The sequence below is a fragment of the Typopeltis vanoorti genome, chromosome 15 (assembly GCF_054136105.1).
Source record: "Typopeltis vanoorti isolate ZY-2024b chromosome 15, IOZ_Tvanoo_1.0, whole genome shotgun sequence".
Taxonomy (NCBI): domain Eukaryota; kingdom Metazoa; phylum Arthropoda; class Arachnida; order Uropygi; family Thelyphonidae; genus Typopeltis; species Typopeltis vanoorti.
The window spans coordinates 88,025,351-88,041,282 of record NC_143563.1 but is presented as its reverse complement, the minus strand read 5'-3'; the positions used below and the strand labels follow the sequence as shown (position 1 = coordinate 88,041,282).

The following is a 15,932-nucleotide window of genomic DNA, read 5'->3' as shown; positions in this document are numbered from 1 at the left end:
AAAATCAGCTTTTGTGCAATGCTAACCAATTTATAATGATTTCAGCTGTTATGTATGTGTGCATTAAGTAGAAACAGAGATTGGGAAATTATTCAATGATTCTTGATTGGGATGTTTGTAAAAATAGTTATTCGCAATGTGAAGTACAACCATTATAATTATTTATAGAATGTTAATGGAGAATTAATGCATTTGTTTTTTTTTTAAAAAATTGGCATGATAGCTCAGAAATGAACTTTAAGTTATTATTTCTGTATGCTTGTTTATGAAGATTATATGCAAGTTGTCTTCTATGTGAATTATTATTTTGCTGAATACAGCAAAATAATCGTGCAATTTTAAGCAAGGAAAGCAAGACATCTGCCTAGAGTTTTTACATATATATAAGCATTACAAGAAAACATTTCATCTTGAGCATGAGTAAACAGATGGAATGGTGAATATGGGCTTGGTTTGAAACATTTTTGTATAATATTTTTATAAAAGAATCCATATGTCAAGGATAGGTACTTTTAAATTACTTTGCTGATAACAAAAAAAAAAAATCAAATGGGTTTTTAAAAGAAGTATGTAGCATCTGAGTAAGTTGACTTAAGGAGATTTTATGGCCTGAAGGGTGGATGAGAAATAAACAGTCAAGCGATATCTGCCTCGACGTTAGCTGGGAAATTTTAAACCAAAAACTTCTGATTTTTTTTGTCGCAAAAAAATATAACTGTGTGATCTCTGCAAAAGTTTGAAGATAAGTATTTATTTCTGGGAAAATTCCCATGTTACTCTTAAAAAAAACTATTATTTTTACGGCTATTATAGCCTGTTTTTGTTCAGGATTGTCCCTTATTTTAAATACATTTGGCTTTTTTTCTCAAGAAATTTTTAGGGCATTATAAAAATTAAAATACACTTTAAAATACACTTATAATGCCCTAAACATTTCTTGAGGGAAAAAAGCCAATGTATTTAAAATAAGGGACACTCCAAAATAAAAACAGGCTATAATAGCCGTAAAAATAATAGTTTGAAGATAAGTCTCTCATCTTCTTCTTAGATTTATAGGTTATTTCCGTAACGTTAATTATTCGTGATACCGATGGGCGTTTCTTTGAAAAAAAAAATGTACCTAAGTTTTATTGATTTGATACTAATAAGAGATGATTTCTCTATTCCACACAATCGAGAAACGGTGGATGTACACTGAAAGTTACATTATTGCTGCCAGGTTTCATTATTTTCAAATGTGTATGAGATGGCAGACAAACTAAGAAAAGTGAAGTATATTTTTCAGTTGTGCATGTTTTCACTCATTGTCGACATCGCGTTGAATTATTAATTTTTCTTTATTGGCATGTAAAGCTGCAGAATAAATTGTATTTTATTTATTTATTGTTATTATAAAGGATGTAATTAACGTCATATGCTGTACGAGGGTGGAATGAAAAAACGAATTTATAATTTCGAAATTATTTTTATTTTTCAACACAATCTCCCTTAACACTAACACATTTATTCCAGCGACTCCAGCCAGCGCCGTTATCCCGTCCCTGTAGTGGTTCCCATTAAGATATGCAAAATATCCCTCTACAGCTACAATCACCTCTTGATTCGAAGAAAAACGCTGACAGCGAGGAATAGTTTTAGTTTTGGGAAGAGATAGGAGTCAGAGGGAGCCAAATATGGGGAATAGGGTGGATGTTCCAACAATTCATAGTGCAGATCCCATAATTTTCCCATTGCCAAAACACCTTTGTGGGAAAGGTGCATTGGCCTGATGAAAGATGATTTTTTTCTTCTGCAAACCGGGTCTTTTCTAACTAATTTTTTCGTCCAGTCTTGTTAAAAGATGGGAATAATATTCCCTGGTCATTGTTTTACCTTTTTTAAGATAATTAATAAACAAAATGCCTTTAGCATCCTAAAACACCGATACCATGACCTTTCCTGCCGATGGAACCGACTTTGTCTTCTTTGGCGCTGAACAACTGGCTTCTGTTCACTGTTTTGGCTGCTGTTTGGATTCTGGTGTGTAATAGTGAATCCAAGCCTCATCCATAGTAATAAGTCGACGCACAAAATCAATTTTATTCTTCTTAAAGCGCTCCACGCACTGTCCAGAAATTTTGATTCGAGTGCGTTTTTGATCTGCTGTGAGCAAGCGCGGCACCCATCTTGCGCAAAACTTTTTCATTTGCAATCCTTCATGCAAAATATATCCTACACGTTCTTTTGAAATGCCTACAGTTCTCAGCAATTTCACGCACTTTGACTTGCCGGTTATTCAATATTATGTCTTGCACTTGATTTCTGGTGGTGTTATACATTTTGGACGGCCTTCACATGGATCATCTTCAAGGCTGGTACGGCCACGTTTAAACTCGGCAGCCAGTTTTTTAATTGTAGAAAACGAAGGAGAAGCGTGCCCATAAACTTTTATTAACTTTGAATAAATTTCTTTTGGCGTTAAACCTTCTTTTACAAAGAATTTTATAACAGCACGATACTCAATTGTATCCATTTCAAGGGATATAGATCACGCTTTTGCTTCAGACAGCTGTATAAAACAAACTACTTGATAGAATGATTTGCAATTTAACATGGATGCTTATGGCAGATGTACCAACTTGGAAAAAAAATGTTGCCGATAGTGTTGCCATCTATGGTAGAGATAGAGAACCTTTCAGACCACCCTCGTATATTAAATACAAATGCGTGACAATCCTCTTTGCATTTATGATGCGACTTGTCCCTTACCCTGCCTCACCGCTGTCTACATCATTGTGCTTTATTCATATTTCATATTCTGTTCGCCTGTTTTTTTTTCATATTTTTTAAATGTGATCCATTTGTCAATCAGATTGATTTTTAAAAAAATGGTTGGCACCTCGATTCAGCAATGATCGAAAATTATTAGCTTTCTTTTTTTCCTCTAATGCTGCTGTTTTACTTATCAATGGTGGATCTATATTTTTTATCATTAAATCTGAACAAAAAGGCCAGGTTGCTGCATGAGTTGAGCACTGACATAGCCAACAAAGATAAAGTGATAATAGCCAATCACATGAAACAGAGCAGGTCGAATAATTATTCTTGTTCATGGGATGATCCTACGAGCGCATTCTAGACATTGAGAGTTCATGTGGCAAGCAGAGTAGAATTAATTGACCATTCTCATCACATAACCTTTCCCAGATGAGAGACTCTTTGACTCAATGAGGTCTTGGGGAAAGTGTCAGCGTCTTAGCTGACACTTATATAGAGAATTTGTAGAATGAAGTTTAGTAACAGGAAATACTGTACTGAATAATTGTGTTTTGTGACTGTGTGTTAAAATTCAGCACTACAAACGTTTCCGTAACGTATTCATACGTATTGTAGAATTACGTACTTGCTGATTAGTCGTTTTACATATATTTCGAGACTTTAATAAGCATTATTACATATTTGTTTTTTCTTGCATAAAATTTGGCTCCCACAAGACGAAACAAAATAATATTTAATATTGTGGATCGTAGAAGAATGTATCAAGTCATCTCGGTTTTGGTTCTAATTTAATTTAGCAAAATTTGACAAACCAATTCGAAACGATAGTGATTTACTCTGTTCTTGTTTGGAATTTAAATGAAAGTTAATATCACGCGCGAAAGAGAGGGGAAGAGCGAGAGCAGTGGGAGAGGTCAAAATACTCTGTGAACAAAGACCTCATAAGTACCTCAGACCATAATTTTTTTTCTATAGTGCTTCGACGTGCGTGATCAGCTACTGTAGGTACATAAACTGTTTGATAAATATATATATTTATATGGGGCACTCCCTTCGTAGCAGTGGATATGGCTATATACATCACAGCAATGACTCATAGATATGAAAGGAAACATATGATCTTGCAGTCTTCATATACAAACATAAACAGTAAAATGGGCTGTGTAGAACCTTTCAATGACTTTCGACGTGACACTATTATTAGGATGCTACCTTTTAAAAATAATCAGTATGAAGAATTTCTGCAACTGTCCCGATAAACTGTAAGCGATGATATTGTGAATTTTGAACGCCTAACAGCAACGACAGCACAATCACGACCTGGTAACCCACAAAATCAGAGCCAGTGCTGAAGTGCGAAAAAATCGCCTGTCTTCTATTGAAATACACGCTACCGAGTTCCGAAGTGCCTCTGCAAGCAACGCTAACATCATAACTGTTCTTCCGGAGAGCATGGGTTCCATGGCCGCTCAGCCACACACGAGCCCGACATCAAGTGCAAAGCTAAGTTTGGGTGGTGTGGTGTAAAGAAGAAAGTGAAGGTGAAAGTATAAAGCCATGGGGTACTTCAGCATTGATTTAAAAAAAAAAAAAAACAGACGGGAAGGAATTATCCATCATACACGCAATTAACGACCAGAGAGGAATCTGGCAATCCACTCACTACCAGAGTCGATTAAATGCCATGGAAATATCTAGAACGATCACATTTTCCCAGTCTTTTTGTGGCCAGTGCCCAATGGAGTACCAGGTCAGTGAGGCATGATAATGACGGAACCCATTCGTATTTCATAACCAATGAGTCTCTAAATAGTGAAGAAACTGGTTAGCGATGACCTCCATCACCTTCAAGAATATTAAGGCGACGAGAGCATTGGGATGGTAGTTCGATGGCTGAATTTTCTCTTTTTTTTTTAGAAAAAGGCCGGATAAAAGCTTGCTTTCATGTCGTTGGATAGATGTCAAATGAATCCGGCAGTTTATAACGACAATACAAGATGGTTTTTAGTTCTGCAGCACAAGCTTTTAGCGCAACTGGGGGGTTATATTATCTTGGCCGTGGACTTATTAGTATCAAGACATCAGTATTTTCTAATGACCTTCTGACAAAAAAAAATCAGAAGATGGTTTCTGTTGTTTGTGAAACAGTAAAAGAACATTTGCCATATTTGTCTAAACAAGAGTTAAAGGAACAAGATCGATGCCCATAGGTTGGCCTTATCTTTAAAAGATCTTGCCATTGGGCCGTTTGTATGTGAGAGAGAAAGAAAGAAGTAGAAACGTAAGGCAGTAGGTTTGTCCAACAGCCTCGGCAAGGAACTCGACTCCAATAGTGTAGGAGTATGTGTAAGTTGAGTGAGAAAGTCCTTTACCTCCAGGTAGTATATGACATTAGTGAAACAGCACCGTCCTCTTTACTTTTCCTTCCCATTCTTCTTATATTTAGGGAAGGCGGCCTTGCTGGACACCCTCACTAAGTCATCACATTCTCTGTGGCGTCGAGTAAACAAGACGCTGGAGACCCTATTCTAGAGACGAAACATAGCAGTAGTCACTTCGCACTTCAAGTAAGTAGGGTTTCACTGGACGATGAAAGTTGTCTCCCACTTATAGGTCTAGTTGATATTTCCTCCAACCAGGAAAGGTGTGATTGCAAGGGGTTAGCTTGGATATGAAAGGGTATATGCTGCTCTTCATCAACCCATTAAAAACCGATATTAGATTTGAGTGAAGGATGTCTGCAGTAAGTAAAGTTTTATATTTCTTTCAAGTGAACAGAAGCTGTTTTGTAATTTCTAGTGAGGTTCTGCTCGAGTTCTATTCTGTTAGCTGCTTTTTGCAACAGTCGCATTGCAGGTGGGCTACAATGTCTTCCATTCTATTTTTGAGAGGATGTTTCTACTTGTTAATAATCTATTGATATAGTTTTTATCGGAAAAATGTTTCATAGATTATATTTCAAGCAAAATATATAGTTTCGTCTTGGATTGGAAGTATAGCCAATACAATAAACAGTGTTAAAATAATAAAGCCCTCTAATACATTACCATTCACAATGGTAGTACACGTTACTCTTTTAGCTCTATTGTTTTTGAAATCGGTACGTAGTTGGTTTCTGCCTTTTTATAATCATCACCACAGTTGAGTACATTTCTCCGGTGTGTTAGATGAAAAGTAGTATTTTTGAACCTTACTGTTCCGTATTTATTTCTTTGTGCACGTGTGTTTGTGTTTTAAGCAATTTCGCTGAGTTTGGGGAATAAAAATGAGTTTCCGACGGAAAAAAAAACAACTTACTTGAGGGGAAAAATCTGTTCAATCAGCTCTGACTGAACAGATTTTTCCTCTAATTTGACTTAAATCTAATCTCCAGTGGTTATTCTTCTACAGATCTAATTATGAATATTGAAATATTACGCAAAAATACGCAACATTCTGAGATTGCGTTGTGACATGTTGCTGGTGGTTGATTTAGTACTGTAAACGTTTTTAGCGAAACGTTCTTGTTGTAGAGTCTTTTTTTTTTATTATGTTATGTTCAAGTTAAGCATTGTATGTAGGTTTATGTAAATTGTCTGTTGGTTTCTGTTGAGTCTACTTTATAAAATTGAAGTGGCAGCCAAGCCTAACTGATTTCAGTAGGAGTATTTATTTACAGTATTGTAGGTGTGTGTGTGTGCGTGTGTACGTACGTTATATGTAACTGCTATAGAAATTCTGTCGATGGTACTATGCTGCTCAATCGGGTTTAAGGAATCCTAGTGGTGCCGCGCAATTCGACACTAATCCGTCGCCGAACTAATGTCAAACTGCGAGAAAATAGTTCCCATATAAGTCTATGGAAAATAGATTAACGGGGGAGTGGGATGGGTGTCCGACAACGTGTAAATAATACACCATATTATTTACTTTACTTTAGTTATTTTACTATTGTATAGTAAAGTAACTAAATTATACACTATTGTATACACAATACATACAATCTACCTCTTTTCTTGAACAGGGATGAGGAACTGATCAAGGGTGGACTGTCTCTCCCTCTTTTTCAAAAAGGTTTTGAAGTGATTCATGGTGATGGTGTTGAACAAGTCTGTCATTCTACGCACATCAGCAGTTTTGGGGTGCCATTCCAAACAAACAGATTGCACCTTCTCCCAATTAAATAAAACTTCTTTAATCGGCCCTTTTCCCCTGCCATCCTCTTCTTCAGGTGAAATTCCTCTTTCTCTTTCCTTTGTTCGCTGAGTGCTCTGAGTTCTTCCACGGTCAGTTTGTCATCGTGATTGTCCACAACTCTTCTACATCAGCCTCATCAACCTCTTCTATGTCGAAATTCTTCGCTGTTAAAATGATCTCTCGCATGGCTGCAGCTGCTTCTGACTCTCCAGCTGCTTGATCTGCACTGTTGTCATCCTGAGAAAAATTAGGAACGAGTTTCTTCCACGATGATGCACGAATGATTCTCTGTGTCACTCCATCCCAGGCAGTTGTAATAAAGGAAATGGCGTGAAGAATGTTGAACTCCGTCTTCCAGAAGTCCTTCAGTGTCTTATCAATAGAGTGAGTCACGTTGAAAATCCGTGAGAACAAAGCTTTGGTGTGAAGTGTAAAGATTTTTAAAACACGCAACCACTTCTTGATCCATGGGTTGGATCAGTGACGTCGTGTTTGGAGGCAAGAACTGGACTTTGATGAAGTCAAAGTCAATTTAAAGAAAGTCCTCTAAGTCTTGAGGTGGGCACTAGCATTGTCAAGGATCAGTAGTGCTTTCAAAGGCAATTGTCAGTGAAGAACTTCTTCACGCTCGGGGAGAACACCTCAAAAATCCAATCTTTAAAAACTTACTGGTCACCCAGGCTCTTTTGCATTGGATTTGCACATCGCTGGCAGTTTGGACTTAATGATTTTCTTCCCAAATCATCGAGAATTTTCTGAGTGGTAGACCAGAATTGGCTTTAGTTTAAAGTCTCCGCTTGCATTTGCTGCCAATAACAAGGTAAGCCAATCTTTCATAGGCTTTTGTCCTAGGAGCTTCACTTCTTCATGCGTGATGTAAGTTCCACTTGGCAAAGCGCTCCCAAAATAACAGTTTCATCCCCGTTAAAAATTTGCTGTAGCAGGTAACCTTCCTTCCTGATTAAATCTTCAAATTTTTTCACAAACTTTTCTGCAGCCTCTTTATCTGCACTAGCAGCTTCCCCCTGTCTGAGAACACTATGGATACCTGTTCTACCTTTTGGAATCTGTGAAATCAGCCTCAACTTGATTTGAATTTCTCAGTTAGATCTGAAGTATATCCTGGAGTTTTCTTCTCGATTCTTCAAAAATTAACCTAGCCTTCTCACAGATCATTACCTGAGTTACTGGATCTCCCTTCATCTGTCTTTCTCTAATCCAGGTGATAAGAAGCTTTTCCATCCCTTCATTGATTGAAGATCTATTCTTGTCAGAAATCTTCATTGCAACAGCAGACACCCTAGCACCCATAATCTTCTCTCTGTGTTACCGAAAAGTTGTCACAGTTGACCTAGGAACGCCAAACTCTTGAGTTACATGTGTATTGTTCTACCTTTCTGCACTTTATCTACAATTTCGTTCTTCTTCTCTATGCTCAGTCCTTTGTTCACTTCTCTTTAAACCCTTTCTTAAATTTCACTCACTAATAATAACTGCGGATGCACAAAATTTTTACTTTCTGAAAAATGCAGAATTGAAAATTAGCACAAACAACACGAGCAAACAGAAACGCAGCCCAACAAGAAATGACGTCGCATAATTGCATGCGCCGACTTGCGAAATTCGACTGTTTAATTGCGAGGCACCACTGTATAAGTATTACTTTAATGCTGGTTTAGTACTAACTATAATGGATTCACTGACGTTTGCAGAGATAGTGAGTGAAATTATTGTAATAGTGGCAACGAATGATCTAAGCGAAAGACTTTCTGTAAAACAGGATTTGAAAGACTTGATGATAGTGAATGCAAAGGAGAGTGGAAAGATCATGAGTGTGTTATCCAGGTTTGACAGTGATGAATTAAACAGAAGAGCGATTATAGCAAGCAGTATTATGTCAAGAATGTGTAAAAAGTTTTGTAAATTAATTAATTTTATGAATGTCTAAGATGTGTTTGATAAAATGAAGGAATTTTGTAAGAGTGATGGTTTGCACTTAAACGGATTTAGCGTATGGTGTTTACAACATTTATTGATAAGGGACAGAGTAAATAGTCAAAAACAGGGAAATGGGATTTGATAGGGAGGCTGGCTGGTGAAAGTCAGCTGTTAATAGTACTAAGGTCCATCTCTCTGAATGTGGGATTAAATGTTGTCAAAAAGTAAATTATTCACAGAATGGGCCTTTTTGATGGGATGAACGGAGTATTGCAGTTTATATATATACTAATGCCAGAAGTGTTCAGAATTTGTGCTAGAAATCATTGGCATTAGAAAATAAACCTTAGCAAAAAATTATAGGAATTAGTGAGAGTTGGTTGACTAAGAATGATATAATCATAGGGTAAAGTGCAAGGAATATAGTATTTTCAGGGGTGACAGGGGTTTTGCTAATGATAGCCTAAAAATCGAATCAAAAACTGTATGTCTAGAGGACAACTGTGCATAGGACAATTCATTCGAGGCTATTCGGTGTGAGATAGAGATCAACAAGATGAAATATATAACTGATTGCTACTATAATCCAGGGGTATAGGGAGAATGTATACGGTATGCATTGGAAAATCTGTATGATGAGCACAGGTCGAGTAATTATCATGGAGAATTTTAGCTGTGGAGACCTCCTTCTCCCAATGTGGAACATACATTGGAAGAAGGAATGGTTACAAGGAGAAAAGGAGGGAAATGGAGTTTGTACAGTTTTTTCGCGATACTTACCTGAGAGACAGACATCGTGTAATGGAGGAGGACAAGAGGTTCAAGAGTGTTGATCTGGTCATAGCATTGGATAACATATCAATAACCAATTTAGCCTCACTGTCTCTTCATGGTGAAAGCGATCATGAGGTCTTGATCTGGGAGATTGTCAGACGTGCAGAATTGTATGCTTCTAATTATACCAGAAACCTGGCAGGAGTATTTCCAGAAGTTATGGCATGATAACTCCTTGATACAATAATTCCCCATGAAATACAACATCAATAATATAGGTGAGTTTACATGCGAAGAGCTACAAAACATCCTCAAACAAAGCAGAACAGGCAAGTCACCAGGAGAAGGTAATATAAACACAGAACTTATTAAATTTGCAGGTAAAGAATTTAATACCAGATTTCTGAAACTTATAAACCAAATATACAGAGAGGGAAAATCCCAAAAAGCTGGGGTAGAGCTCTAATGATCCCAATTTACATAAAATGACAAAAAAAAACAGATTGCAATAACTATCGTGGCATCAGCCTCCTCAATACAGGTTATAAAATCTATACAAAGATGTTAACAAACAAATATAATATCTTATATAGAATCACAGCTGGGAGAAGAGCAGAACGGATTCCATAAGGGAAAATCAGGCATAGACTCGGCTTGTATTTTAAAAATAATTATAGAAAAACATAGAGAATACAATATTGAAACACACATAGCTATCATTGAATATAAAAGCATTTGACAAAATTTTGAGAAATAAACTATGGGAAATTCTAAAGGAATATCACGCTCCATACAATTCTCTATTGAACATATACCCTAATAATGAAATAGCAATAAAGCAAAATGATACCATATTTCCCGTCAAGGCTGTCCTTTATCACCCATATTATTTAACATATATATGGAAAATATTATCAAAAAAATGGAGATAAGTAAATACATGTGGCTTCCAAATTAATCGATATACAGAAATAGACACACTCATCTGCTGATGATCAGATCATATTTGTAAACACTGAAGACGAACTGCAGATAGCAATCTATAACTTAAATAATATTATATAACAATATGGCCTAGAAATGTCAACGGAGAAAACTAAAGTCATGGCTTTTCATGGAAATAACCCTGTCATAAGAAAAATAATAATAAAATAATTGAACAAGTTAATAGTTTACAGCCTAAGTATTTAAAACTATCTTCCATAAAATGAAATAGATATTGATTTTAAGATGATAAAATTTATAAAAATCACTGGAGTAATTAACAGAACCTTTAAACCTAACAACCTACAGAAACACACAAGAATTAGTCTACAAAACAATAGCCAAACCTACACTATTATATGGAAGTGAAATTTGGGCCTTCCGAGAAAGAGATATACAACGAATTCAGGCAACAGAAATGAAATTACTTAGAAAGACAAACACTAACCGTATTAGATAAAAACAAGAAATAGTGAAGTAATTAAAAATCTTAAAATTAATTCCATAACAAACTCAATGATTAAATATAGGAAAAACGGGTTAGACCATATTTCAAGAATGCAGAGTGAAAGATTACCAAAAAAAGATATTAACATATAAGCCTAGAGGAACAAGAAATAAGAGACGACCAAGAAGAAGATGGACTGAGTCCGGAATAGGCCACTTGGCCTAGAACCTGGATAGTAAGAAGCCACACTGTCTCTTCATGGGGAAAGCAATCATGCAGGCTTGACCGGGCAGATTGTCAGACGTGCAGAATTGATTCTTCAAATTATAAAGATGGTGATTAGAACGTCAAGGTGAGAAGTCATCTCTCAATAGTTCCGTGCATTTTAAGGGAGAAACATATTAATGGTGTATGGGAGGTTGTCAGGAAGCGTTTAAGGAAAGCAGAATCAGCGTTATAAATCAAATAGAGTAAGATGGATGGATATTATTAAGCAGACGTTTCTGATAAAGAAAAGGTTGTTGAGGGATTATAAAGAAAACTGTAATCAGCATACCCATGATTACCATGTCATACAGGTCATCCTGACTTCTCATGATATCAGGGCGACCTGTATGACAAGGAAGGCCAAAACTAATTCTGTGAAAGAAAGCTAATTTATGAGTAAAAAGAATCCTAAAGAGTTCTTTTGCTATGTAGCAAGTAAAAGGAGGAATGACTACGGAATGATAACTTTTAAAAGGGTTGATGGTAGAGAAGTAACAGAAGCAAAGTGGAGTTACTAAGCAACCATTTTACAAAAGTGTACCATCTTGGTTGTGATATTGAAATGCCGGATGGGTCACATCTAACACTGACATAGGGTTAGATGGAAGGATTACTTCAGAAGTACTGATGGTAGGGAAGTAACAGTACTAAAACAAATAGTTGAATTACTATGTGAGCAATTTGCAGCAATGTACACTTAGTTGATGACATTACAATGCCTCATGTAACATTGACTGATAGGAGGATAAAGGTTGAAGAAATGGAGGCGCTTATAATGTTGCAGAACCTCAAAACGAACACAGCCATGAAATTAGAGGGCATATGGCCCCTAGGTAACGAGAATGTGCAAGAGCATTGGCGCCACCTCTGACCGAGCTGTTTATTTAAGCCCCAGTTCTAGTAAAGTTTCAATAGAGTGGAACAAGAGAAAAATAATTCCACTGCATAAAGTAGGCTTCAAGTCAGAAGTAGCAAATTATACGTCAAATAGTACACTGGGAATGGTGGTTAAGAGAAGTTGATAAAAGTGAATCCCGAAGCTCGATTTGGATTAGAGGGAGGCCGATGATTAGATATCAGTAGTGGTTTATGAAAGAGTTGAGTTCAGGAGAAGACATATAACTGGTGGTGTACCTCAATACTTATTCTTCTGTCGTTTAATTTGCATATTAATTATATTGGGAATAATTTGATAGGAAATATCCAGTTATTTACTGATGTGCAAAACTAGGAAGATTCTCATTCAATGAAAGTGATGTAGAGATCTTGCAGGATGACTTAAGTATGCTGGAAGTATGTTTAAAGTTAAATAGCTGTCAGTCAACGTGGTTGTGTAATGAGAATGAGTAACATACTGTGTAGTGTATTGATGGAATTGAACTGCCATAAGTTGACGGGGCAAGGGACTTGTGGGTGATTGTAGAAGAGAATTAAAGTTTAGAGGACCTGTTGCATGGGTAGGCAAAACAGCACATCAGATTACATGGTTGTTGAAAACACACTACACAACAGGTATAGAAAAGTTATTGGTCCATTTTATAAGGCATTGATAAAGCCGCATCTGGACTATTGTGCATAGATCTAGTCGCCTGGATTCTTGGTGATTAAGTAGTGATGGAGAGGGTTCAGAGGCTAGTGATGACGAAGATTGTGGCAGGTCTGTTGAATGCTTCCTGTGAGAGCAGAGTGTAGGTCCGTGAGGGCCAAAAACTAAGTGATAAGTATAAGATAAGAGATATGATAAAAGCGTAGAAGCTATTAAAGGGATTTTATAGGACTGACACTGACTTTTTTTGGTACATTGCAGGAGGGGATAAAAATGAGGGTTCATCCCTGGAAATTGTGTAAGGGTAGTTAACAATGGACAATGTTAGGACTTTTTTGCTTGGAGGGTGGTGATGGGTGCAATGTGTTGCAAGTGCATTGTCTGTGAATGAGTTTAAGGAGAGGTATAAGTATTGTGTGAATAATTTCAAGTGTATCAATATAGGGACCCCTGTATACAGCTATCTCCCATCCCATCATACGGTCGAGGGGATGGGAGATAGCTGTATGCTACCGTACTCCTCCTCCTTTCATGTATTAGGCCTAGTGGCCCGCGTTCGTATTAGGCATGGCCTATTAGGATTTGAAATCCCGACCGCTTCGAGGATTAGGTGGTTAGCTCTATGCCTCGTTGCTACCAAAGTAGGGAGATAATTATGAGCAAGGTGGTTTTCTTTGCCTTCCTTGCCGTAGTATAGTATATTTTATGACTGCAGCCGTGCGTGTGTTAACGGGACAGGCTGCCTGTTTTGAGGGATCAAAAAACCCTTTACAACCGTATGAGACCGGTTAACTCACCTTTAGTAGAAAGAGACCAGATAAAGTACCTCACTTCATAGGATGGGAATCGAACCCAGGTCTTTCCGCCCAAAGGGCTTTGTCTATACTGACAGAGCTACGGAGGCTCACACCTGTGTATAATAATAATATTTTTATAGAAGAGAATGACTAGACATCTAACAAGGCATTGATATGAATTGAAGTCATTATTTTTTTTTTTGAATTAAGATAATCTAGTGACACAAACAGTGGTGTAGTTTAATAATGAGAATCTGGTTTATAACTTTTCTGAAGTTAGTGTGAAAGATTCTTTGGAATAAAACTTCTAAAACACAGAAGGAATTTTTGATGAGACAATTTTCCAAGCATATTAATATGCATATATGTATGTATATATAGAGTGTATTAAATGGATTGAGTATAATTATAATTTATAAATTAAATCTAAAGATATTTAATATGTACTCTGCATTTTCGTTATGATTTCTGAAACTTTACAGCCATGTCTATATGGGTTCAATCAATTGAATCCATTTAGATTCGCGTCGCACGAATGCCCCTTATATTTTACTATTTCATTTAAATCTAACATTAATTCCAATTTGTTAACAAAATATTAATCTCGGCATATTTTATTCTCTTCCAGATCTGCTTGAAAAGGTGAGTGTTAATCTCCAACAATATAAATAATTCGTATAGTGTTTCTGTATTTTTGTGTAAATTCACTTCATTATTAAAAATATTTTTAATTATGAAATTTGTCGTTATTAATCTAAAAATTTAGTAATATAAATAAACGTTAGGTGTTAAATATATGAAATTTAACAACTCCCGAAGTATTTTTGCTTGATGCAGTATCATAGAATTCATTAATTGAAATATTTTTTTTATTTCACCATAACTTGACATTTGTTTTTCGTTGGTATTAAACATTAAAGGTCCTTGTATTTATTATCATATCCTGCTCAGGAAGTGTTATGGCTCAAAAGAACTAGAATCCAAACTTATGTATGATTTTAAAAAAATTATTACCGTTTAGTTTATTTGTCCTTAAGTAAAATTAAAATAAGGATGGTTGAAACCTGTATCAGGTACGGTCACATAGTCACTTGAAGCAGACTTATTCTCACATAACCTCATGTGGCCAAGTCACCTAGAGGAAGTTCTGAAAGCAGTGGCATCATCAATGCGAGAACTTTCCTCTCCACCCTTAGTCTATTATTCTTTTAATCAAATCCGTCTTCGGCTTCTATTCATATGACCAAATCTTCATAGTCAGTTTTCCTGAATCATTTTCTCTAGTTGCAGCCTCTTAGGATTAGACAACACGTTATTAGAACCTATCTTTCCTTGTAATATCACATATCCCTCTCATTATCCAAATCGAAATACTGGAAACCAAGAAACCAGTAATCTAATCAATAAAATGCATGCAAATCACAAATATCAACTCTTATCCACATGTCGGACAATACTGAGATAAGGGTAGCTGCGTGAGTAACTAAAGCTCTTCTTCCATTGGAAAAGAGCCTCAGTAAATGAGCCAGTATTGACGATGCCCTTAGGTTGGAAAGACCTGGGTTCGAATCCTGTTTAAGAAACGAACATTTAAAACGGCTTTTCAACTGCAGGTGAGTTAGCTGGTGCACGAGAGTGGCAGTGTTCCACTTCGCAATGGCTAGGACACCGCATTTAACGGACATAATCTACATGGCACTAATAGCTTTAGTTGCGGAAGTAATTGTCGTCGCTATTATGTTGAATCACAACTTACACTACGACTGATCCAGCTAATTGCTTAGATGGTAGACAACATTTCCAGTATACTTAGTCATTAAAAAAAATCAATTATCTTCAGTGAGTGATTAGGATAACCTGATAGACATGTAGCAGTTTATATGAGATTGATGGTAGCAGATGACTCAGCATCTCTATCTGCTATAAAAAGAAAGCCAGACGTAACTGTGAATTCTAAATAATCTCCTTGTGAAAGATCACGTTTTGTGTGTGCGTATTATACGATCATCGCAATAATGAACCAGTTATCTCATTTATAGCAGTCGGATGCAGATATATTGGTATGTAAGTATCATGGAAACGAGCAGTTCCAAATACAAACACTGGTTCGTCATAGCCCAGAGGTAGAATCTCCATAGTACAATAATAAGCGAATGAAGCGACTTTCGTTAATCGGTAGGAAAGATCTGAGAAAAAAGAGCTCAACTGTTGGTGATTTAGTCATTCTCAATATGAAAATGAAAGT

At 36.4% G+C, this 15,932-nt stretch overlaps 1 protein-coding gene across 1 annotated transcript in view; it reads left to right on the top strand.

The window, feature by feature from the left end:
* Positions 1–15,932, top strand: part of LOC150098956 (unconventional myosin-Ib-like) — a 574,946-nt gene that overhangs the window by 133,018 nt on the left and 425,996 nt on the right. Inside the window, exon 8 of the mRNA XM_090405778.1 lies at positions 14,316–14,329. Coding sequence (XP_090261904.1) covers positions 14,316–14,329 — 14 coding nt within the window. The remainder of the gene's footprint in view (positions 1–14,315; positions 14,330–15,932) is intronic.